Source organism: Ranitomeya imitator, chromosome 5, assembly GCF_032444005.1.
Source record: "Ranitomeya imitator isolate aRanImi1 chromosome 5, aRanImi1.pri, whole genome shotgun sequence".
Taxonomy (NCBI): Eukaryota; Metazoa; Chordata; class Amphibia; order Anura; family Dendrobatidae; genus Ranitomeya; species Ranitomeya imitator.
This window is the reverse complement of record NC_091286.1, coordinates 421,089,521-421,115,325: the sequence shown is the minus strand read 5'-3', so window position 1 is coordinate 421,115,325 and position 25,805 is coordinate 421,089,521. Positions and strand designations below refer to the sequence as shown.

Genomic DNA, 25,805 nt, shown 5'->3' with positions numbered 1-25,805 from the left:
GGCAGAGTACCTCTAAAAATCTTATAAAAAATTTCACCCACAGAGCATGTTTTCACATTTCATCCACAGCTCCAAAATTTCACCTCTTATAGTGTACAAGCAGCCGCTGATGAAAAACTGGTATGATCTTGGATTGAGCTGGCGATAAGCCGTGAAGCTTGCTACCAGCAGTCCATTTAAAAATTTCACCCACAGAGCATGGAGCAGAGGACCCATACAGAATCTTCTTAAAATTTCACCCACAGAGCATGGAGCAGAGGACCCATACAGAATCTTCTTAAAAATTTCACCCACAGAGCATGGGGCATGGTACCCCACAGAATCATATTAAAAATTTCATCCACAGAGCATGTTTTCACATTTCCTCTACATCTTTAAAATTAACCTTCAGTAGTGTTCAAGCAGCTGCTGACAGAAAGTTGGTAGTATAATCTTGCATCAAGCTGGCGATCCACCACTAAGCTTGCTTTTTCAGTAAAAAATATCACCAACAGAGCATGGGGAAGAGTACCCCCATAGAGTTGTATTACAAAAATCACACACAGAGCATGAGGAAGAGGACCCCCATAGAATCCTATTAAACCTTCCCCCAGAGAACATGGGGCAGATGACCACCACATAAGCAGTGTACAAATTTCACCCACAGAGCATGGTGCGCAGTACCCATGCACAATCTTCTTAAAAATTTCAGCCACAGAGCATGGGGAAGAGTACCCCCACAGAATTGTATTACAAAAATCACCCACAGAGCATGGGGCAGAGTACCCAACAATCTTATTAAAAATTTCAGCCACAGAGCATGGGGAAGAGTACCCCCACAGAATCGTATTACAAAATTCATCCACAGAGCATGGGACAGAGTACCCCACAATCTTATTAAAAATTTCAGCCACAGAGCATATTTTCACATTTCCCCTACATCTCTAAAATTTAACCTCCAGTAGAATACAAGCAGCCGCTGACAAAAAGCTGGTAGTATGATCTTGCATCGAGCTGGCGGTTCACCGTGAGGCTTGCTCTTGGCAGTCCAGTTAAAAATTTCACCCAAAGAGCATGGGGCAGAGTGTCCCCAAAGAAGCAGCTAACAAATTTCACCCACAGAACATACGGCAGAGTACCCCCATAGAACCAGCTTACAAATTACACCTACAGAATTTCATTACACATTTCACCCAAAGAACATGGGGCAGGTACCCCCACAGAATCTTCTTAAAAATTTCATCCACAGAGCATGTTTTCACATTTCCCCCACAACTCCAAAATTTCAGCTCCAGTTGTGTGCATTAAAAATGCAGCCGATGAATACATCTATAGAAGCAGCTTACAAATATCACCCACAGAGCCAAACTTTTAGCTTCAGTAGTGTACAATAGAGCAGTCGCAGATCTACAGAATGTTGCAAGAGAAGAACTTGTCAGTGTTCAAGCAGAAGCTAGAATAGAAATAACTATTTAGAATGTTCAAACAGAATCACCTTTCAATGTACCTTCAGAAGAAGAGACATGGAAGCATGTGGCCCAAAGAAACAGGAAGATGAGGAGGCAGTCACCACCCATACCACTGAAGAACTGCTACCAGGATCTCATGCAGGACAAGTGTGAAGACGTACATCAAAAAAGTGCTTTGCCCACAAAGAACTCTTCAGTAAGATATCACAAGCCTCTTGAAAGTAGAATAAGAAGCACTGTAGTGAAGAAGAAAAGGAAAGTGGTAGTTGTGGGGGATTCCTTACTAAGAGGAACAGAAGCCGCTATCTGCCGACCAGACATTACCTCTCGAAAAATTTGCTGTCTTCCAGGTGCCCAAATCAAAGATGTCTGATAGGGTATCAAGACTCTTCAGTGCTACAGACAGCCACATATTTCTACTAATACACATAAGATCAAATGACACCGCAAAAAAGGATCTGGAAACTATATGCAGAGATTTTAAAGACCTAGGCCGAAAAGTCAAGGAACTGGGAGCACAGGTAATATTCTCATCCATCCTTCCAGTGAATGGACATGGATCCAGGAGATTGAACATGGTTCTACAACTGGCTATGTCAATAGTGCTGTGAGCAACATTTTGGGTTTCTTGACCATGGAATGAATTACCTGTATAATAGTCTCCTTGCTAGAGGGTTGCATCTTATGAAATCAGGAAAACACATTCTTGGTAGACACCTTGCTACACTCATCAGCAGAGCTTTAAACAAGAGAAAAATGGCATGAGAAACATATGGTCAGGAAAAAATATGTAGCTAAAGAATTCTTTTGACAACCCTGATATTAGAACTGGAAATAAAGAGCAAAAACTACAAATTCTAAATGAAAATAGAGTAAGAGAAGCCGCCTACAAACTAAAATGTGTCTATACAAATGCACAGAGCATGGGAAATAAGCAAGTGGAACTGGAGCTGCTAACACATGAAGAGAGACATGATGTCATAGGCATCACTGAAAAATAATTTATTAGAAACAGTAGTAAGAAGAAGGGAGGAGGTGTTGTATAACGTGTTTTGGTAAGAATACAAGGAGGGGGGGCGTGTCCGGATGCCGAGCTGAGCAGACGTGTTGTGAGGGAGCTCCTGCCATCTCCCAGCTATAAATATCATAATATCACCCTGCATCACTGGGTTCCACAGTCAGCATGGGGCCCAGGAAACCTAGAAACACACAGCAGCCAGCAGTGGACCAACCGGCATAGCGGACAGCTCTGGACGCCTTCCTGGGCCTTGAACAGGTCCAGGGAGATACTCAGGCACCATCTTTACAGAGGCAGGGTGGTGAGGAGGGGGTTTCCCGGCGAGACACTCTGCATCAGGACGGCATTCAGGAGGCAGATGGCTGTGGGGAGGAGGAGGACATCTCCCCCTCTACATCGGGGGAAGAGCCGTGCACAGAAGGAGCTGAACTTTATGGAGACCAGACCAGCACCACTGCTGACAGCAGCCACGAGGTGAGGGGGAGGGGGGATGTGGGGCCCCCCTTCCTACACCCTTCATATCAGCTCACACAAACAAACAGCTCCTCATCACATCAGGAGGCCCATGGACAGAATATTATACAGGACACTGCCTATATCCAACCCCATCAGGGATACTACTCCTCTCATCATCCACATTCTTCAATTAACTATCCTCCTAACTCACAGTCTGTTGGCAGCTTCAGGGGGCCTGCCCCTCCCTCCCAAGACTGGCAGTCTATTCTGGCAACCCTACCATCTAAAGAGGACTTTAAGATCCTTATCAGTGAGGTCAAAGACATATGCAGGGCAGAAATAGCCAACGTAAGACAAGATTTACAACACTTAAATGGGAGGATAGAAGCCCTGGAAGAGGAACATGACTCCACAAGAAAACACATGATGGAAATTCACCAGCTAGTGTCCTCACAACAAAAAGTGATGGAGGAAATGCAGTCCCACTTAGAGGATTTGGACAATAGAGGACGCAGATGCAACATTCATGTGAGAGGAGTGCCTGAGGTAGAGGACTCTGAATCTCCTGATCTGATCCTACAGGACATCTTTAATAACATTCTGGGTGCACCTTCAACCAATATAACTAAGTTGGACAGAGCACATAGGGCGCTACAGCCTAAGAACATGTCTACTCAACCCCGAGATATTATATGCTGTGTTCATGACTTTACTACTAAAGAATTGATCATGTCCAAAGCCAGGACCCGGAACCAGATCCCCTCATTTCGGGGAACAGAGGTTCAGCTCTTTCCAGATCTCTCCCGTATAACCCTGCAGAAGCGGAGACACCTCAGATCCCTGTTGTTAATACTCCAGGAACACCAAATTAAGTATAGATGGGGGTTCCCATTTGCCCTGACAGCCAGGAAAGATGGAAAGTCCGCATCTCTGCGCACCCCTGCTGATGTGACATCCTTCTGTACAACCCTAGAGATCCCGGTGGTTGACATTCCGCCATGGGTCCTGCATGTCCCTGGGGCTCCCCCTCCGCCGGTGTGGACCAAATTGGAGAGGGGAAGGCATGTGGTGCGTGGGAGAGGCGGGGGGAGAGGTGGCTGCGCCCCATCTTCCCCCCATGCCCATTGACTTGACTCTTAGTTTAGGCTTGTTTAGAATGGGCCGCATACTCTCTTTTTCCTAAGTCCCCCTTTCTGATTGGCCCCTCTGCTTTTTAGCCTGCGACGCTGGAAATGATACATCTAAACCTCGCCGGGGGATGGATACAGTGCAGCCCCTGTGTGTCTGGAGCCACATCATTTACTGAAACAATTGAAGCACGTCACCTGGGAAGGCGGGTGGCGGGGGCTCCACCAGGGCCACTTTGGTTGCTTCTCAGTTGCCCCTTTCTTCACGTTGGAGGGGCGACTGGCTGGTGATGGACTGGCTCTCGGATTCGGAGACTTCCACCTATTCTAGGGCTTCCCTGGGATTGTTATTGAGACCTAGTATTTCTACCACTCTGGCCCTCTGAGCCAAGAGTGGGTCTCCACAGGGGATCCCTCTCCAGGTTAAACCCCGGGTATTGTTCTCAATTGTTCTTCTATGTTTTTTTCACTTTTTGGATATGTAATTTACTAACTGAGTGTCTATGTCTTCCCTTTTCCCTGCTGTTTTTATCCTACCCAATCATCCAAATTTTGTTTTCACCCTCGGTTCGATCCTTGATAGCCTTCATCTGGTGGACCAGCCGCGCTGAGACAACCTCTATGTTGACCTACACCTTCAAAGGTAACGGTCCCGACACCTGCACTACACTCCACTGAACACAACTAAGATGACGCGTATTGTATCTATTAACGTGCGGGGTCTTAATTCTCCCCGCAAGAGGAAATTGCTGTTACAGGAGCTGCGCTCCACTAAGGCAAATGTGGCCTTTATTCAAGAGACCCACTTTGACTCTACAGGCTCATTTAAGTTTGCCGCCCACTTATTTCCCCAACAATACCTAGCAAGCACGAATACTAAGAAAGGGGGGGGTTACAATCTTGATTGCAAAAAATTGCCCCATACAAGTCACTGGAAATCACTCTGACCCTAAGGGACATTACGTGATCCTAGAGGCACAGGTGGGGGGTTCTCCTCATATTCTCGCTAACATTTATACCCTGAATGAGGGACAGATTCGCTTTTTGAAGGGGGTATTTTCACTAGTAGGGGGGCTTCCCCGCGCGGCAACGATAGTGGGTGGAGATTTCAATATTCCATTCTCTGAAACATTTGACAGGCTCTCTCTCAGGGGGTTGCCGACCTCTGACTCTGTAAAGAAGCTGTCTTTGGGCTTCGGGAGGATTATAAGATCTGAGGCTCTCTTTGACCCATGGAGGGTGGCACACCCTGGAGAGAGGGCCTTCACCTTCTTTTCGCACCCACACCAGACCCATACCAGGATTGATTACTTCTTTGTAAACTCTGCTATTCTTAAGAGGCTGGGGGGAGTGGAACTGGGCTCCATTACTTGGTCAGATCATGCTCCTGTGATCATGGAATTTGAAGGAACCCACTCACTACCTGGATTTGGCCACTGGCGCTTAAATGAATCTCTACTCAAAGACCCGGAAGTTAGGGCCTCACTGCATAAGCAACTGGAGGAATTCTTCCAGCTCAATACGGACTCAGTCTCCTCCCTGGGAGTTCTGTGGGAGGCACATAAGGCGGTGATGAGGGGCCATTGTATTAGGGAGGGCGCCAGGGCACATTTGGGGGTCCAGAGGGCACATTTGACTTCTCAATTAAAGCTTCATGAGAGGACACTCGCTGAAACTCCCTCTCTGGCCGCTTTGAAAGAGGTGGTCAGACTAAGGGAAAAATTAAAAGATCTGGCGGTGGCGGGGGCGGAGAAGCTGCTAACTTTCTCTAGACAGAAATTCTATGAAAGGGGCAATAAGGCACATACCCTCCTGGCACACCAGCTGAAGGAACGCTCCGTGGCTTCATGTCCTCAGGCCTTACGGGACACTGCGGACATTTTTTATAATTTCTACAAAAAATTGTACAATCTCGGTCCCCCATCGGCTGATGGTTCCCAGGGTCCAGGGGCTATTGGAGACTATCTTGCTACCTTAGATCTCCCCTCACTACCTAGTGAGGTGATTGAATCTTTAAATAGCACAGTATCCCCTGAAGAGGTAGAGGAGGTTTTGGAGTCCCTGCCCATGGGAAAATCACCTGGCCCTGATGGTCTGACGTACTTTTACTATAAGACATTCGCCAAAACACTTCCTCACACGACATCGGTATTTAACTCCTTCTTGCAAGGCGACCAATCCCGTCCACAATGCTACATTCCCACCTCATCCTCCTTCCAAAGCCGCCTAGGGACCCCTTGGACTGTGCAAACTATAGGCCAATAGCCCTTTTGAATTCGGATTTGAAGGTGTTCACCAAGCTGCTGGCCTCCAGACTTAATAAATGGCTACCCTTGATTATTCATAAAGACCAAGTGGGCTTTATTCCATGCCATCAAGGGGGTGATAACACCAGGAGGGTTGTGGACTTGGTGGACATCTCGAACCGAAAGAAATTGCAAACACTAGTACAGAGCCTTGATGCTGAGAAGGCTTTCGATCGCCTCTCCTGGCCATTCCTTTTTAGTACGATGCGGGTCTTTGGCATTTCGGGGGGATTTTTGTCCGCGCTGAGATCCCTATATAACCACCCTACAGCGGCCATAAAACTTCCTCTTTGTACATCTAGACCATTCACTATATCGAATGGCACCAGGCAGGGGTGCCCTTTGTCACCTCTTCTGTTTGCAATTTGCATAGAGCCCCTGGCAGCGTCCATACGACGGGACCCCAATATCTCTGGGGTGATGGTTTGGAGTAAATCTTTTAAGATCGCATTATTTGCGGATGATGTTCTATTGATGCTTACTAATCTCCACATGTCTCTTCCGAACCTCATGAGGGCTTTGAGGAGATATGGGGACCTATCTGGATATAAAATCAATTCCAGCAAAACGGAGGCTATGCCGCTGAACATCCCCCTTGAGGTATGGGACCATCTACGCCTGAATTTTAAATTCAGGTGGAAACAGGATGCTGTGAAATATTTGGGGGTGAATATTACGTCCTCATACGAGACCCTCTACAAACTAAATTTCCCCTCCCTCTTTAAAGAATCAAACGCCCGCCTGACTAAATGGCAATCACTTCCTCTCTCATGGATGGGTCGGATAGCGGCAGTAAAAATGAGTCTTTTACTCAGATTGATCTATGCCTTTGAGACCCTCGCGGTTGGAGTTCCGGTCTCGGAATTGAAGTCCCTTCAGGCGGCTATTATTAGGTTCATATGGCAACAAAAGCGCCATAGAGTGGCTAAGGAGGTTCTCACAGCTCATAAGACCAGGGGAGGGCTTTCTGTGCCAAATATTCTTAATTACTACTGGGCTACACACCTGAGGAGAATCCCCTGCTGGACGTCCCTATGGGCCTACAGCAGGTGGAATGAAATAGAGAAATTATGGTTTGCCCCAATACATCCTAACTCTCTTTTATGGTCACCAGCACAATGGAAGTCCTTTCCACCCCTTCTAGGCCCCATGCAGTCCACTCATGACATTTGGAACACCTGCACACGGAGATTTGCCCTCATGTCACCTTGTTCCCCCCTGGTGTACTTCATCTATCATCCCCAGCTCCCAAGCAGTTTAGAATCTCCTATGGTTCACCCTTGGCTTAATGCGGGCCTATTTAGATTTGCGGACATTATAGACGGGGAGACCATGGAGATTCACTCCTTTGATTATCTTAAGCAACATTTTTCGATTTCCAACAGGGAATTCTTTCAATACCTACAAATTAGAGATTTTGCTAACTCCTTATATGGTAAAGCGGGAGCTTCGATCCCCACGGATTTCGAGAAAATTTGCAGGAGAGGCGTGAACATCAGGGGTCTGATTTCAGAAATTTACAACATTTTATCGGATCCACAGGATGAGTCTGATGAATCTTTTCTATATATGCGCAAGTGGGAGGCCGCCTTGGAGCGGCGTATTTCTCCCCGAGAGTGGTCTGTCATTTGGAGGAATGCCGCAAAATCATCAGTGTGTACTCTCTACAGAGAAAATATCTATAAGATACTAATGCACTGGTATCACACTCGAGTTTCTGCATGGACTGAATCCCTCTATCCCTCCCTCCTGTTGGAGATGTGGGGGAAGCACTGGGTCTCTTGTCCACATATTTTGGTCATGCCCAAAAATTGTGCCCTTTTGGGGTCAGGTTAAGTCCCTCATCGATAAGGTATTGCATGCAGACATAGAACTAAACCCGCTAGTGCTTCTCCTGGGTCACGGGGCGCCGGGTATGGGCAAACTTTCCAATAGATTATTGCAACATATCCTTACGGCGGCCAGATGCCTGATTGCGCGTCTTTGGAGACAGCTGAGTCCCCCTTCGCTTCAGATCCTCCTTGGACGGATCATGGATGTCAGAAGGATGGAACACCTTACAGCCTTACTAAATGACTCGGTGGTGTGCTTCCAGGCTATATGGTCCCCGAGGGATTATTATGCAGCGGGATCCGACCTGTAGTGCGACTGAGTTCGGATTTGATTAATCGATTTAACTGAGGCTTTTCCCTTTTTTTTCTTCTCTCTTTCCTCCCTTCCCTCTACCCCTTACTGTCTTGTCTTGTCTTTGTCATTTACGTCTTTGTAGAATTAAGGTCATTGATAGCCTTATATCGTCTATATCGTTTATTGTTCATGCATTCTATACAGAAACTAAATACTTGTAAGACCCTGTTTTGTTCTACAATGTTTAACAAAAAAATAAAAAATTTTATGGTAAAAAAAAAAAAAAGAATACCAGGAGAGCTGCTGCTGTTCCTCTTACTCAGCCTCCACCTCCTCATTGTTACCCAATCCACGCTGAGCAGCTGAGATGAGGCTGGGCTGGGTAGTATCTCCCGGTCTCATGTCTTCCTCCATCTTCACTTTTTCCTCATGCAAAGCTTCATGTTTAATTTTGAGCAGCAACTGTTTAAGTAGGCACAGGAGCAGGATTGTTGCCATCGTTATGGCACCATCCCTGCTGATTATCTTTGTGGAGTCCTCAAAGTCTTGTAGAGTCTCACAAATGTCAGACATCCATGACCACTTTTCAGTTATGTGCAAACCAGAATACCAATGGGCATGTTGGAGCTGGTATTCAACAACTGGTCTCTGCTGCTCACAAAGCCTTGCCAGCATGTGCAGTGAGGAGTTTCACCATGTGATCATGTCGTACACCAGTTGGTGAGCTGGCATTTGCATGCGATGCTGTGCCACTGCCAGAGCGGTGGCAGCTATAGCTAACTTGTGGATGACGCGGTGTACCTTGACCAGAATTTGTCAAATCTGGGTAGGTTTTCAAAAACCGCTGAACTACCAAGTTGATCATGTGGGCCAAGCATGATACATGTGTGAGCTTGCCAAGTTCCACAGCCGCCACCAGGTTACGGCCATTATCACACACAACCATGACTAGTTGGAGGTTCGGTGGTGAGAGATATAGATCTGTCTGGTCTGTTATTTCTTTCAATACCTCTGCAGTGATATTCTGTTTGTCTCCTAGACAAACTAGCTTCAGCAGAGCCTGTTGCCAATTCATATTTTGAGATAAAAATCAGAGGTGGAGGATTAGGAGGAGCAAAAAGGGGTGAAGGGGCCAGCAATCCTCGGCTTTGGGAGCACATGTGCCATGCCAGGGTAGTACTCGGACCTGGCCTCCACAATGTTCACCCAGTGTGCCAGCAGTGAAATGTGGTATCTCTGGCCAAAAGCACTTGTCCATGTGTCTGTTGTTAAGTGGACATTGCCAGTAAGAGCGTTAGTAAGTGAACGGGTGATCTTCCTGGACACGAGCTGGTACAAGGTAGGGCTGCCACACAGGGAGAAATAGTGGCGGAAGGGGACCAAGTACCGATGGATGGCTGCCGCCATGAGTCGACGGAAATCCTTCATCTCCACAAGCCTAAACAACAACATTTCCATGGCAAGCAGCCTGGAAATGTGCCCGTATAGCATTTGTGACTGTGGGTGGGAGCTTTCCTTTGTGCTCCAAAGCCTGAAAATGGGACAGCTGAACTCCATTCAACCCAGCAGATGGATACCCAACCAGGAATGTTTACATTTCCAAAAATTTGTGGCGCACACCACAAAAGTTGAATCAATTTCAAGTGGCTCTGCTAACACATCATGTGACACCACTTGTGTATGCCTTGGCAACTCCCGAGACTAGGTCACTGTTCCACTGCAGTAGTTCTCAACAGTTACTTCTGGGTCAGCATTAATGTCTCAGCAATTGGGACTTCCTCCACTATGGCTTCTGGATGGGCCCCCAGGCAAGGAGCTTCCAGTGATTCCCGATCTGACGATGGTTTGAGCAAGTTCACATGGTACACCATGTGCGGCTTCCTGCGACTGGGATGGTGTACCTTGAGATTCACCTCACAGAGTTTTTCCACCACCTCGTATGGATCCTGCCACTTGGCTAGGAATTTGTTCTCCACCATGGGGATTATCCCTAGCATATGGTGCCCAGACTGGAACTGCCTTAGCCTTGCTGAGCAATTTTACACCCTTGCCTGGGCTTCCTGTGCCTGGAGAAGATGTTCCTTCACGATTGACATCACGTGTGCAATCCTATCCTGCAAGTGGGCAACATGCTCCATGATGCTTTGGTCTGGCATAACCTTGGTTTTCCTGGTTGCCTAGGCAATGTCCAGGAGCCCTTGCAAATGTCGACCATAAAACAGCTCAAACGGTGAGAACCCAATGGAGGCTTAAGGGACTTCTCTAGAAAAAAGCAGAAATGGAAGCACATAGTCCCAGACTTGACCATACTTCACAAGGACCTTCTTGAGCATGGCCTTCAAGGTCTTATTGAAGCGCTCCAAGAGGCCATTGATCTGTGGATGGTAAACTGAGGTTCGCAGCTAGGCAATCTGGAGGACTATACACAGCTCCCTCATCACTTTGCTCATGAAGGAGGTTCTCTGGTCTGTCCAAAAGTCCAAGAAGCATTTCCCCATTGATGGACACAGTACACGACTGCGGCCTCTTGCCAGGTTGACAGTCCACACTGCAGGCCAGATAGGCACATTAGGAGCAGCACCTGCCTAGACTGCAGTCTATTGATCAAGGGGACATATGACATCGGGTGGCTACATTTCCAGAATTGTGATAGCATGAACAGAACACGTCTTTAACAACAGCCTTAGGGGACCCCTCAGTGGGATTGGCATGCCCCCTATCTGTGGGTCTAGCCACCCTCTGTGGTGAGTCCTCCCCTTTGGTGATTTTTTGGGATTTTTTTATGAAGGATTAGCCTCCCTTTCATCTGGTTGGGTGTGGCTATAGAGCTCCCTCAACATTCTGCTCCTATGGTTTCTTGTGAAGCAAGGTATATATAAAGCAAATGTGGTATACTTTTTTATATATATGATATATATATTTTTTAAAAACCTTAAGAAGATTCCTGGATGTTTGGCATCGAAAACGTGTTGTTTTATCCTGTAACTCTTAAATAAGCAATTCTATTTAATTACCACAAGAATCTTGTGACGGAAGCGCCGACAACTATCTGGATATTTCTCTGTCTATTGATTCCTTTGGTTATCCCAGTATGGGGAAGTGGCGATGTCTGGTTTCCTAAGGGATTTCTCAACAACCTGGTTTCTCTCAACCAGGCTAACTAGGTCATCTGCATTCCGAGGGTCACCCTGGGCAATCCAGGTCTGTATTGGCCTGGGAAGGGACAGTATGAACCTGTCCATCACCACCTGCTCGACCATCTGTGCAGGAGTGGAAGTCTCTGGCTGCAACCATTTTTGGACTAGGTGCAACAAGTCAAACATTTTCGAGCAAGGGGGTTTGTCGACAGCATATGTCCAGTGGTAGATTCGCTGAGCTCTTATGGACATCATAACTCCCAGGAGAGCCAAGATTTCAGTTTTTACTTTGGTGTATTCTTTGGCATCCTGTAGGGCTAAGTCATGATATGCCTTTTGAGGTACTCCCAACAAATATGGCGCCAGCACCTCCGCCCACCACTCTGGCAGAAGTTTCTCCAGTTCAGCCACCCTCTTGAAAACAGTCAGAAAGGCTTCCACATCATCCCCGGGGGACATTTTTTACATGCCTTGTTTTACCATTTCCAGACATACAAGTCATCAGCTGGTGTTGGGGAGGAGACTGCTGGCCTCCCATGAATCACCTCTGCGAGGAGTTCCATCTGTTGTATTAGCACCTCCTGCTGCTGCTGTTGCTGCTGCTGCTGTGCCAACTGTTTATTCATCTCCTGTTGTGCCATTTGCTTCTGTTGACTGGCGAGCTGGTGCTGCTGTTGGACCTGGACAAGATGCTTCACAAACTCCTCCATGGTGCCAGATGTCTCGTGCTGGATGGCGGATTTTACCCAGGACATGCAGTTGTCCACAGCCTCTATGCATGTTCCTGGAATGCTGCCCACATTCAAAACACCACGTGTGAAGGGCTATCTCACTCAGCTGCTTCCCAAGGTAGACACAGGAATGCTTCTTGTGGTACCATTGGCTGGTTTATTTGGGAACAGCATAAACCGTAGCAAAGTTCAAAAAAGTAAACAAAGCCCTTCTGGCATAATGGCAAAACAAAAATGTAACTTATAAGTCCAATTGTCTGAGGGATTCGACCACCGTGTGTCTTAAGCTCCACCTGGAGCCTTTGTTTGGAGTCTTTCCTCTCCAAAAACAACACACAGACTCCCTCTCAAGTCCAGCCATTTAAACCCAGTTCATGAGACTGATTACATGACTGTGACATCACACATGTCCTGATAGCACACGGTCGTGTCGACTCCGCAGGTGGAGATATGGTAGACATCTTCCCACCCACTTTATAGATGTCCACCTAAAGCCATATATGCAACTTTAATTTAACCCTCACAACATGTAATGTGCTGGAGGAAAATACTCTGGTTTCGCATCATTGACACCATTATGCGCAGTGACATATATTATTATTATTATTATTATTTATTTATATAGCACCATTGATTCCATGGTGCTGTACATGAGAAGGGGTTACATACAAGTTACAAATATCACATACAGTAAACAAACTAACAATGACGGACTGATACAGAGGGGCGAGGACCCTGCCCTTGCGGGCTTACATTCTACAGGATTATGGGGAAGGAGACAGTAGGTTGAGGGTTGCAGAGCTCCGGTGTTGGTGAGGTGGTAGCTCCGGTGTTGGTGAGGCGGTAGCTCCGGTGTTGGTGAGGCGGTAGCTTCGATAGTGATGAGGCAGCAGCGGTGTCAGTGCAGTGCAGTGCATATATCTCCTCTCATATACCATGCCAGTGAACCTGTCTCAGTATGTAAACTTTTGACTTTACAGTAAGTAATAAAAATGCCTAAAACATTTTCTCTCTCATTATTCTGGCATTTCGCAAATATTAATAACTAGATTGTGGCCCGATTCTAACGCATCGGGTATTCTAGAATATGCATGTTCCCGTAGTATATGGACAATGATGATTCCAGAATTCACGGCAGACTGTGCCCGTCACTGATTGGTCCAGGCAACCTTTATGACATCATCGTCGCCATGGCAACCATTATGACATCATCGTCGCTGTGCCCGTTGCTGATTGGTCGAGGCAACCTTTATGACATCGTCGCCATGGCAACCATTAAGACATCATCATCGCTGTGCCCGTCGCTGATTGGTCGAGGCAACCTTTATGACATCATCATCGCCATGGCAACCATTGACATCATCGTCGCTGTGCACATTGCTGATTGGTCGAGGCCTGGCGACCTCGACCAATCAGAGTCGCGGGATGTCTACGTCCTTTATGACATCATCGTCGCTGTGCCCGTCGCTGATTGGTCGAGGCCTGGCGGCCTCGACCAATCAGAGACGCGGGATTTCCAGGACAGACAGACAGACAGACAGACGGAAAAACCCTTAGACAATTATATATATACTAGATTGTGGCCCGATTCTAACGCATCGGGTATTCTAGAATATGCATGTCCCCATAGTATATGGACAATGATGATTCCAGAATTCGCGGCAGACTGTGCCCGTCGCTGATTGGTCGAGGCAACCTTTATGACATCATCGTCGCCATGGCAACCATTATGACATCATCGTCGCTGTTCCCATTGCTGATTGGTCGAGGCCTGGCGGCCTCGACCAATCAGAGATGCGGGATGTCTACGTCCTTTATGACATCATCGTCGCTGTGCCCGTCACTGATTGGTCGAGGCCTGGCGGCATCGACCAATCAGAGACGTGGGTTTTCCAGGACAGACAGACAGACAGAAAGACAGACAGACAGACAGACGGAAAAACCCTTAGACAATTATATATATAGATAGATTATGGTAATCCTAATTGACCTAACCTGGAAAGGTTTATTCTGATTTCATGTCAGATATTGACAAAATCATGCATATGTGTCTTTTTATATAGTGTATGTAAACTTCTGGTTTCAACTGTATATATATATATATATATATATATACTGTATATACTAGATGGTGGCCCGATTCTAACGCATCGGGTATTCTCGAATATGTATGTAGTATATAGCACAGCCCACGTATTATATAACACAGCCCACCCAGTATATAACACAGCCCACGCAGTATATAACACAGCCCACGTAGTATATTGCACAGCCACGTAGTATATAACACACCGCACGTAGTATATAGCACAGCGATGTAGTATATAACACAGGACACGCAGTATATAACACAGCCCACGCAGTATGTAACACAGCCCACACAGTATATAACACAGCCAAAGTAGTATATTTCACAGCCACGCAGTATATAACACAGGTCACGTAGTATATAGCACAGTGACCTAGTATATAACACTGGTCACGCAGTATATAACACAGCCGATGTAGCATATTTCACAACCATGCAGTATATAACACAGGCCACGTAGTATATAGCACAGTGACGTAGTATATAACACTGGCCACGCAGTATATAACACAGCCCATGTAGTATATTTCACAACCACGCAGTATATAACACAGGCCACGCAGTATATAACACAGCCGATGTAGCATATTTCACAACCACGCAGTATATAACACAGCCGATGTAGCATATTTCACAACCATGCAGTATATAACACAGGCCACATAGTGTATAACACAGTCCACATAGTATATAGCAGTGTGGGCACCATATTCCTATTAAAAAAACAATTAAAATAAAAAATAGTTATATACTCACCTCCCGGCGGCCCCCGGATCCAGCCCAGGCCTTTAGCGATGCTCTGTTCCCAGTAATGCCTTTCGGCAATAACCCGTGATCATGTAGCGGTCTCGTGAGACCGCTACATAATCATCTCACGAGACCACTACGTGATCTCGAGTCATTGCTGCAATGCATTCTTGGGACTGGAGCATCGCGAGGAGCGGGAGAAGGGTGCCGCAGACGCCGGAAGGTGAGAATATAATTTTGTTTTTATTATTATTTTTAACATTATCTGTTTTTACTATTGATGCTGCATAGGCAGCATCAATAGTAGAAAGTGAAGCGGTGTTTAACTCCGGCCCCAATATCACTGATTGGTCGGCCGGCCGGGACCAATCAGCGACCCTGGATTTCCTTTACAGAAGTTAGAGACAAACAGACGGAAGTACCTCTTAGACAATTATATATATGCAAGATGGTGGCCCGATTCTAACGCATTGGGTATTCTAGAATATGCATGTCCACGTAGTATATTGCACAGCCCACGTAGTATATTACCCAGCCACGTAGTATATTGCCCAGCCACGTAGTATATTGCCCAGACACAAAGTATATTGCCCAGCCACATAGTATATTGCACAGCCACATAGTGTACAGCACAGACACGTAGTATACTTCCCAGTCACGTAGTATATTGGCCAGTCACGTAGTATATTGCCCAGCTACGTAGTATATTGCCCAGCCACATATGTAACAGGTTAAAAAATAAAAAGAAACATATACTCACCTTCCGAGGGCCCCTTGTAGTCCTGTCGCCTGTGTGCGGTGCACGCGGCAGCTTCCGGTCCCAGGGTTGGTATGAGTGCAGGACCTGTGATGACGTTGCGGTCACATGACCGTGACGTCATGGCAGGTCCTTCTCGCATAGCATCCTAAGCACCGGAACCTGCCGCTTGCACTGCCAAGGACAGCGCGACGTCAGAGGGTGAGAATAACTTTTTTTATTATTATTATTTGTAACATTAGATCTTTTTACTATTGATGCTGCATACGCAGCATCAACAGTAAAAAGTTGGTCACACAGGGTTACTACCTGCGTAACCGGAGTGTGTTACACCGAGCTCCGGTAACACTGGCATTAACCCTGTGTGATGGCTGATTGGATGACTGGAGGGGAGTATGGAGCGGGCACTCACTGCGGGGAAGAAAGAGCGGCCATATTGCCGCCAGACTGTGGCTGTCGCTGATTGTTAAAAATTAAGAGACCACCACATCAAAACCCTGTTATGGACAACCCAATCTCCAGACCTGAACCCCATTGAAAACCTCTGAAATCTAATCAAGAGGATGATTGATAGTCAAGCCATCAAACAAAGAAGAACTGCTTACATTTTTGCACCAGGAGCAGTGTGAAAGACTGATGGAAACCATGCCAAGACACACATAAGAGGTAATTAAAAATCATGGTTATTCAACAAAATATTAATTTCTGAACTCTTCCTGAGTTAAAACATTAGCATTGTTGTTTCAAAATGATGATGAACTTATTTTCTTTGCATTATTTGAGGTCTGAAAGCACTGTGGTTTTTAAAAAAAAGTTTTGACCATTTCTCCTTTTCAGAAAAAAAATACAAAATTTATTGCTTGGAATTTCGGAGACATGTTGTCAGAAGTTTATAAACCTAAAGAACAATTTACATTTTACTCAAAAATATATCGATAAAGAGAAAGATCAGACAGACTGAAAATGTTGCAGTGGTCTCTTAATATTTGCCAGACCTGAATATATTTAAATTAAACAATAATAAAAAAAATTGAAGTTAAACAAGCCAGATAACGGGTACTCCCATTGAGATAAAAAGGCAAATGGATATTATGAATGCAAATAATGCAAAACTATTATGTAAAAAATATTTTTATTGAAAAACACTATGCAGCTACATCTAGCCTTCCTCAAACACTATTTATCTGGTTTGCTTCAGCTCTGGAACTTCCCATGAAGGATATTTCTAAAGTACACTAGGTTGGCTGCACCTGCTGGAATCCACTATAGTGGAATTGGAGTTGTGCTTGTAGCACAGCTTTGCCAGGTGAGAATATTTTCAGCTATTGGCTTTAAAGTTTTAGGATACTGTTATGCTTTGTGATTCTCCCGCTGCACGGGATAGATCCCAAGCATTATCTGCTGCTGTGGTTTCCCATTCAGGTTCAGACGATGTGATTGCTGCTCAGCACAGACGTCAGTCCCAGCGCCTTGCTCAGGCTCGTGGTATACGTTTGGTTACTGCTGGCTCTCCAGCCAAGTCTATGGTAATCAGTGATATGCAGGTGCAGCCTTGCGCTCTGGAGTCTAAGTCCAGAGATCACCTTACTAAGCATGTACCTGATGTGGCATCTTCTTATTGGTGGTCGGACGACAGCTGCTCTGGTGGTGTGGCAGCACCGGACTGGCCAGCGAGCGATGTCTCGACCGACTGGGCATGAGTGTTTGGGGTGGAGCCAAGCATATAAAAGGCTCTCAGGGGCGCATGTGGGCATGCTAGGGTCATTTAAGTTTTGGCGTGAGTCGGTGGTTACTCTACTACTGGCTACACATTTGTGTGTTTCTGTCTATGCTCAAAGACTGTTCACGTTGGCAGGCAGATAGCACACTTATGTGGTTTCGTACCCATTTCTCAATGCCTGAGTCTCTAGCCTGCTTCATGCTTAGGGTGCTGGCCAAGCACAAGTTCAGTAGCATCAGGACTGGGGTCACTAGCCACTGGGCTTAGCATCTGTTTCGTTCATGTGTGCGGTTAGCACAGTTCAGTTACAGATCAAGCTCAATCCTTCTGCTTCCTCTAAGTGAAGGTGACAGAGTATAGTACCTAGCGTCAGAAGAGTTCCTTCTATTCGTATGTGCGCTTAGCACAGTTTAGTTGCAGAGCAAGGTTAATCCACGCGCTAACATCCCTGTGACATTAACGGGATGTAGTTCTTAGGATTCTTAGTGCAGTACCTCTCTGTGAAGTAACTGAACTTGGTACTCAGTGCACTGATCACACTGTGTGGCATTAACACAGTGTGTTTAGGGTAATGCTCGCTGTTTTGTTCAATCATTGTTCACACTAGCAGCAGGTTCAATTCTGCATGGTGGACCCCGAGTTGCGATTGCACTTAATTTTATATTTTATTTAGTGCAATCTGCCAACCTTAACAGATACTTCGCTCAGAAAGTGTTCCTTTCTCTCCTAGTTCCACCAACAAAAAATTGTTTATTGTTTATATGACCCAGAAGAAAGTAAGAAACTACCCTGGAATAAGTGGAGCAATGCAGAAAAAGGAAAATAGTTCACAGCATCAGTCAAGAAATTAAAGTGAGTGCACAGGAGTACGGGGGAAACGTGTGTGATTCAGTATGGAGGTTTTTCATATTCCCTCCTTCCATCCAGTTGCACTTTTCTATCACAATTTATTGTACTGGATGTGTCACTGTTTCGACAGCTTTGGAAATATATGAAAGGAAAAGGACATAGTATATTACGCCTCCAACCAGTCCCGAAATTATGTAATTCTTTATTTCTTAGAACTGGTTAAAGGATCAATCTGATTTATTTTATTGTCCCCTCTGTTAGTAATTATTAGTGTATTTAGACAATATAGAACCTAAGATAGAAACAAAATGAGCAAATACCCTGAAGTAGGTAAATTAATACATAGTAATGGCACATGTAAATAACATAGGGTACTAAGTTATCACTGTTTTCATCAAAGCCATCTCATCGAAGCAAGGTGTACCTTTATTTCAGTGACTGTATTTATGACCTACTGGCCCGCAGCGCAAGTCACAAATGTGCCGAAGCTTACCAGAGCGGCAGAAGATTGCGACAGGTAAGTATCTAAATGCACTCTCAACACACACACTAATAAGTACTAACAGAGGGGATAATAAAAATAAGCCGCCAGAGTAGTCCTAAAAGCCTTTTAATCCCGTTACGACCTATGATGGATTTATATGTAATGACGCACAGTGTGTGTCACCTGAGTAGATTAGAGGGTGCCTGCAGGTGACCCGAAACCGAGCGCAGGGAGTGTGAGAGCTAAAGGATGCAGTGTGCACAGGACCTGACACTAAACAGTCACCCGATTGCAGGGGGCAGAGCTACCGCACGTGAGGATGGGGAAGCAGCTGAGAGCGCTGAATACGGGGCACAAAACGTAAACGTAGTCAAATGGAGAGCCAAGTGTCAAGGCCAAATGAGAGCGAGGTACCTGGGATGAGACAGCGAGTGAACCGAGACGAGCCAAGGGGTCAGAGAACAAAGGACAGGGCAGTACAAAGCAGAACACAGAGGCAGAAGTCAGGGGATGAACTGGGTCATGCACAGAAAAGCTCACATGCACAGAGGCACAACAATACAGATGAGTAACCTGGGTCAGCAATCCCTAGCCGAATAAACAGAAGTTTCACCGACACTGAACCCCGGAACTACAAGCATTAAATAGCCACCCCAGAACCAAAGAGAGGCAAAGTATCTTAACCCTGACCTAACCAGGACGGAGCCAGAACCACCCCATCCTGACTCATGACAGTATAGGTACATCATAGGTCACCTCCCTTCCTTCGATGTGGGCTCCAGCGCTGAGCTAGACACATAACAGCTGATTTGAACAGCTGTCATTCCCCTAACTGTCACAAGGGGAAATGCAATCCACCTGCGGCTGTAAAAATGTTAAATGTCGCTGTCAATCTCTGATTAAAGTACTGTACATGTTGGCGGCTTTTTCCAGTGTATATGTAAATTGAAGGCCAAAAATGGAATGTGAACATAATATATTTGCAGTTTTTGTACATTTGTTCACTTTTTTTTAACAAATGATTATTATGCCCATGATATGCTGTGGCTGAACAAAGCATGTAATGTGCCCTTGTCATCAATAAATCTATAAGCTGATGAAAGTTAAAACCACCAATAAGTACCACCAGGGCCAGCTCCAGGTTTCTAAGGGCCCCGGGCGAAAGAGTCTCAGTGGGCCCCCCCTTTAACACATTCATGATCGCATATAACACAGCCATGTAGTTTATAACACAGCCCACGTAGTATATAACACAGCCATTGTAGTATATAACAGCCCACGTAGCATATAACACAGCCACGTAGTATATAGCACAGTCCATGTAGCATATAACACGGCCCACGTAGTATATAGAACAGCCCAAGTAGCATATAACAGCCCACGTAATATATAACACGGCCCACGTAGTATATAGAACAGCCATGTAGTATGTAGCACAGTCCAAGTAGCATATAGCAACCCATATAGTATATAGCACAGCCACGTAGTATATAACATGGCCCACGTAGTATATAGAACAGCCATGTAGTATATAGCACAGCTCATGTAGTATATAACAGCCCATATAGTATATAGCACAGCCACGTAGTATATAACACGGCCCACATAGTATATAGAACAGCCATGTAGTATATAGCACAAACATGTAGTATATAGCACAGACATGTAGTATACAGCACAGCCCCCCTCCCAAAGAATGGGCCCATAGTCCAGTACTCACTGTTATAGTTACAAAAAAAAAAAACACTCCTCACCTCTCAACGTGCCCGTGCTGCACCCGGCTCCGGTCTCGGCGGCTGCTGCTGCACTGCCTGACGCACAGCGAGTGTGCGATGATGTCATCGCGCACCCGCAGCAGCAGTGTCAGAGGCAGAGTTGGGGAATGATGGGAGAGGGAGCGTCAGGTGACGCTCTCTCCTCCATCATTTGCTTTGAACTTTACCGGCAGACGCCGGTATAGTGTAATGCAGCGGCGGGGGAGTTGGCGCTGACGACAGGCGGGCCCCTCTGCCTCACAGAGACCCCATAGCGGCTGCGTGATGTGCTGCTAGATGAGGGTCCCTGGGGGAGCGGGGGCCCTTGGCAGCTGCCTGCCCCTAACGCTGGCCCTGAATGGGCCCCCTGTCTCACCAGGGCCCCGGCACTTGCCCGGGTACGCTGTGTGCTGGCGCCGTCCCTGAGTACCACCCTTACAGAGGCATCTAAGCTGTCAAGATATTGATATCATATAAATTAATTAGAACAGTCTTTCCTCTCAATTCCCTGATGTTCCAGAGGTTTTCAAGGGTACAATAGGAAGACTTGTTAAATTGATTGCACCCTGTTCTCCTGTATTTGGCCAGACCATAATCATGAAATGCTTCCCATGCCCTATCAACAAGCTTCCTGGAGGAAGAAATGGAAGATGAGATGTTCCAGAGACTAGAAACTTTTTTCCCAGATTCCTAAACAGTAATAAGTTTTGAAATCACTACATTAAAATCTGGTAGTACATGTGTTTTGAGAACTGAGGTTTCCATCACCTGTTCCAATATTTTTAATGTCGAAGATCACAAAGTCTACATTACTATTTTTGCCCCCAAAAATATAGCAACCTCAATGAACCCACATGGACCCCATTAACGCCCCATATGGATGACTGTGTAAATGTATTAGAAAAGGGATCCAGCACAACCTTATGCTAGTGAGACAAATGTTTTAATATTCTCTGATCTGGCATTGTTCATATCCCATACTACATTACTATACAGATGACAAATAACTGACAAAATGCAAGATGCCAAGAAGAATAAATCTCCATCCACTTGTTTTTCATTCATTATTCCAAATATGCTGAAATTAACTTCTTTCTAACAGTCTTGCAATACTGATTACAATTAATCGCTCAATTTCCTAATGTGGCTTTATACCTTGTGGAGGTCTGGAAGTTGTAATTGTGGTATAATTGTAACACTTCGGGGAGTACTTTTGAACAAATAGATCTTTTACTTCTTCTTTCCCTTCCAACCTAAGTACTTATTTTAAAGTCCTGTCAGGCTTTTCTTTTTTCTTACTGAGGAACAGTTAGAGGGAGGAGGCGTGACCAGAGTACAGAATAGCAGCACTCGCTCCCAGGCACACAACACAGAAGTCGCACAACAAAGATAGACCCAAGCAGAGCAGCAATTGGGACCAGGCACACACACATACACAAAGGAGATACAAGGCAGAGAGCAGCACAGGCTGCCAACATGAGGTTAGTAAGAAAAGCACTAAGTCAAAAGGTGTCGAGGAAACTTCAAGTCATAACTTGGAGATGATTTATGATGATTAAGGATGTTGGATTGTTTTAGTAGAAAGTCATAAACGGTTTGCATCAGGAATCTGGTAAATAAACTCTTAGACGTAGTAGATTATATGTAGAACAGCTTGTCTGCTTGTTTGCTGTGCTTATGTTATATAACTGCTTCTTCTAAGCTTCAACCTATGGTGTAAAGTTAAAAGAAAACTTTTTTCCTCTCCAAATATATGTATATGTATATATATACAAATTTTTAGATTTTTATTTTGTATTTCATATTCGACGAGTTCTATTAAATAAATCTGACATGAGTAAAGCAATATGACATCATGTGAAATGTACATCTAATTATTACGCGACACCATCACTTTATTCAAAGTAGAGTACTTCAGCCTGTATACCGTAATTAGTTCTACTTTAGTTTATGGTAACATTTAAACACTAAAAGTACAAGGCATAATATTTTGCATCTGAATTATGTCATTAAGGTAGGGCCCCATACATATATCCCAAAAAATGTCTTCTTTGTAATACTTTCATTAGAGATAGAAATCACAAAGTAATAGAAACTAAATACCATAATAAAATTTGGGGTACTTTCATAAAAAAATGTAATTTTGAGTTATGTACAATGAGAGTGCACACCTAAACCTGAAATGTCATACTCTTTGCACAAAAGAGTTGTGATGGTCATGCACTCTTAACATGTACTTGTGCTATTTTCAATGCAATGTCTACAGTATATCTCAGTTGGTGCAGGATTTAAATAATTTGTCTAACCTTCAATGATTTCCTAAACAATGTGTCATGACTCTGGACAGGATGGTTGCACCTCCATCCTAGTCAGGGTTAATTCAGTCTGCCTCTCTTTGGTTTTGGGGCAGATATTTAATGTTGGCAGCATCTGCCTCGGTTTGTCCCCTGACTTCTGCCTTGTATCTTGCTTTTGTACTGCTCTGTCTCTCCTGGTTATCTGACCCCTAGGTACTGTGTGTTCGTCTGGCTTCTGACTCTTGGCTCTCCTTGACCACGTGTAGTGTCTTTGCCCTGTGCTCTTCTTGCTCAGTGTCCTTCCCTGCACTCAAGAGCGGTGGATCCGCCCCCCGGTCACGTGAACGCTCAGTGCCAGGTCCTGTGCTCACTACACTAGTCTAAGGTCCTTGTGCACTGCGTGCACTGCCTGCACTCCCTGCGCTCATTCACGCGCCCCCTGATAGCGCCCCCTGGGCAACGCCAGTGACACCTTAGGAGTCATTACTCAATGATCTTACAGTCTGGACTATAGGGTTTGTGTGAGCTTATATATGACTACTTTGTGTATGGAACATGTGTGTAGATCCTTTTTTATTACAAAGTTAAGTTCTAAACTTGGTTTAAAGGGAACCTGTCAGCTGGATTTTGCTCAGAAAACTATAGACACTGTCAGGCTGATGCTGTTATACTGATTAAAATTATACCTCAGTTGATGAAATCCATCTTGTGGTTGTTGTTTAATCTTTATTTGTAGTTTTCAGTTAATGATATGCTTGTGCAATATAATGATATGCCGGAGGCCTGTGGGGGGTCTTTATGTGGTGCTCTGCTTACATGTTCATCTGTATGGGTTTATGACAGCTCACTGAACCTTCAGTGACCTGCCCCCTATTTCATGACATACTCCATATCATATGTGGCTGCAAAAAAAATTAACGTTCATCAAAATGGCGCCAGTGGCAGTGCCTGAGCTGTAGCATGATACATTGGCTAATATACATATATGCATTTATGATTTAGTCATATATTATTGTGGAGAAAAAAAAATATCTTCATCAAAATGACACTGGTAACGGCACCTGCTCAGTAGCATCTGTCACATTCCAATAGATGCTAATCCGCAAGCGCTGCTGCTTGCCCCATTTTGCTGGAGAAAAAAATTGGATCCATCAAAATGGTACCGACGACACCTGTGCAGTAGCATCTATCGCCAATAGATTCTGTTGCACCATCTTGATGGAGCCAATATTTTTTTTGCTCAAGCAAAATGGCACCGGTGGGGGCACTTGCAAAGTAGCATCTATCTGAATGCGATATAGTTACAGTGGGCATGGCCTGTTAGTGGGCATGACCTCGATCCATTCACTTGTATGGAGCGAGGCCATGCCCCATCTAGTGACAAGGCTGTTCAGTGGGCATGGCTGACAAGAGGGTGCCCATTGGCCAGTAGTATGTATGACGCATACATACCCTCCGATCCTGGGTCAGAAACCAGTGAATCCCCACAGCACACAATGCATGCACTAAGGGGATTCATAAGTCTGCAGTTACTCTGAGTAACTGTAGAATTATCCATTTGGACCGGACAACCCTTTTAAATAGTTTTTCTGATTTGTCAAAAAAAGTCAGTAAACATAGGAAATTAGGTAAAGTAATATAAAAACCTAACATCCATATTGAATGCTCACTATTACTGAACTGCCTTTCCAGTGCTCTGTGCACTAGGCTACAGAGATAACAGAACACAAGGCCACCATCATATTGAGTAAGACCATTGAGGCAAGTGGTAACCTGTGGTATATGACACATTGTCACTCCAGTCAAGTGCAGAAAGACAGGCAGGGAGCAATGAAGCTGTAGTTTTGGAACTGCTGAGGATTAGTAATGTTTCTTTTAATATTTTTTTCACCAATTCTTTGCCTACTTTTTTGAAAACTCAGAAAACCACTTTCATATTGTATGAATATGGCTCCTGAAAGTAGGGACTCTGGAGCACTTGAAATTTGTACCTTGCTGATCTATTTAAAAAAATGAAGCAAAAGTCCAATGTGTTTTCATGTATTTGAACATAGCAATTTCACAAAGAGATATTTCAGATGATAACATGAAGAAGTGCTAGAACATTTTATTGCTCTCATTTTGAACCGTTTTCAATTACTACAATTTGTGGTAATGATGATTTCTCATGCATTTTTTTTTTCTAATTTTTTGCACGTCGAACATGTGGTGCGTGAGAATGATGATTTTCTCATTTGTGGACTGTTTATAGAAGATCTAGCAGTAGTTTTTCCAAACATCAGTTATTGTCTAGAGCTCCACATCATTGTTCTTCTACATACTCAAGTTATACTCAACTCAAACTCAAACTGGCTTTATTGGCAGGACCAAAATAAATTTAGTGTTGCCACAGCAAGGAAAATAAACATGACATGGGAGGGCATCGGGGATTATGGGGTGGGGTGTTGGGGGCACAATTTGGGAAATAATAGTCCATTTAAGGGGGTTTAGGTTCCTCTCAGCTTATGACATATGGTGACGTATTGGATGGCGAGCTCCACTTTTGATTCCTCCTCCCCCAGTAGGATGCAGAGTTTCCTCTCCTCGTCCATGGTTGAGAAGTCCGGGATGTGAATGGAAAGTCTCTGGAAGTGGGAGGCCCTCACTGCTGAGTAATTGTTGCAGTGAAACAGGAAGTGCGCCTCGTCCTCCAGTGCCCCCTGCTGGCACTGCTGGCACTGTCTGTTCTCCCATGGCTTGTATGTCTGTTAGTGCCACC

The 25,805-nt window shown here is 45.0% G+C and overlaps 1 protein-coding gene across 4 annotated transcripts in view; it reads left to right on the top strand.

Moving 5' to 3' along the window:
* Positions 1 to 22,118: 22,118 nt before the first annotated feature.
* MASP1 (MBL associated serine protease 1) overlaps positions 22,119 to 25,805 on the top strand; it is a 348,061-nt gene continuing 344,374 nt past the window's right edge. The window contains exon 1 of one of the 4 annotated variants that reach the window (XM_069727077.1): positions 22,119 to 22,231. In XM_069727077.1, coding sequence (XP_069583178.1) covers positions 22,227 to 22,231 — 5 coding nt within the window. In that variant the 5' untranslated portion in view covers positions 22,119 to 22,226. The remainder of the gene's footprint in view (positions 22,232 to 25,805) is intronic. The other 3 variants (XM_069727078.1, XM_069727079.1, XM_069727080.1) reach the window with 3 other exon arrangements.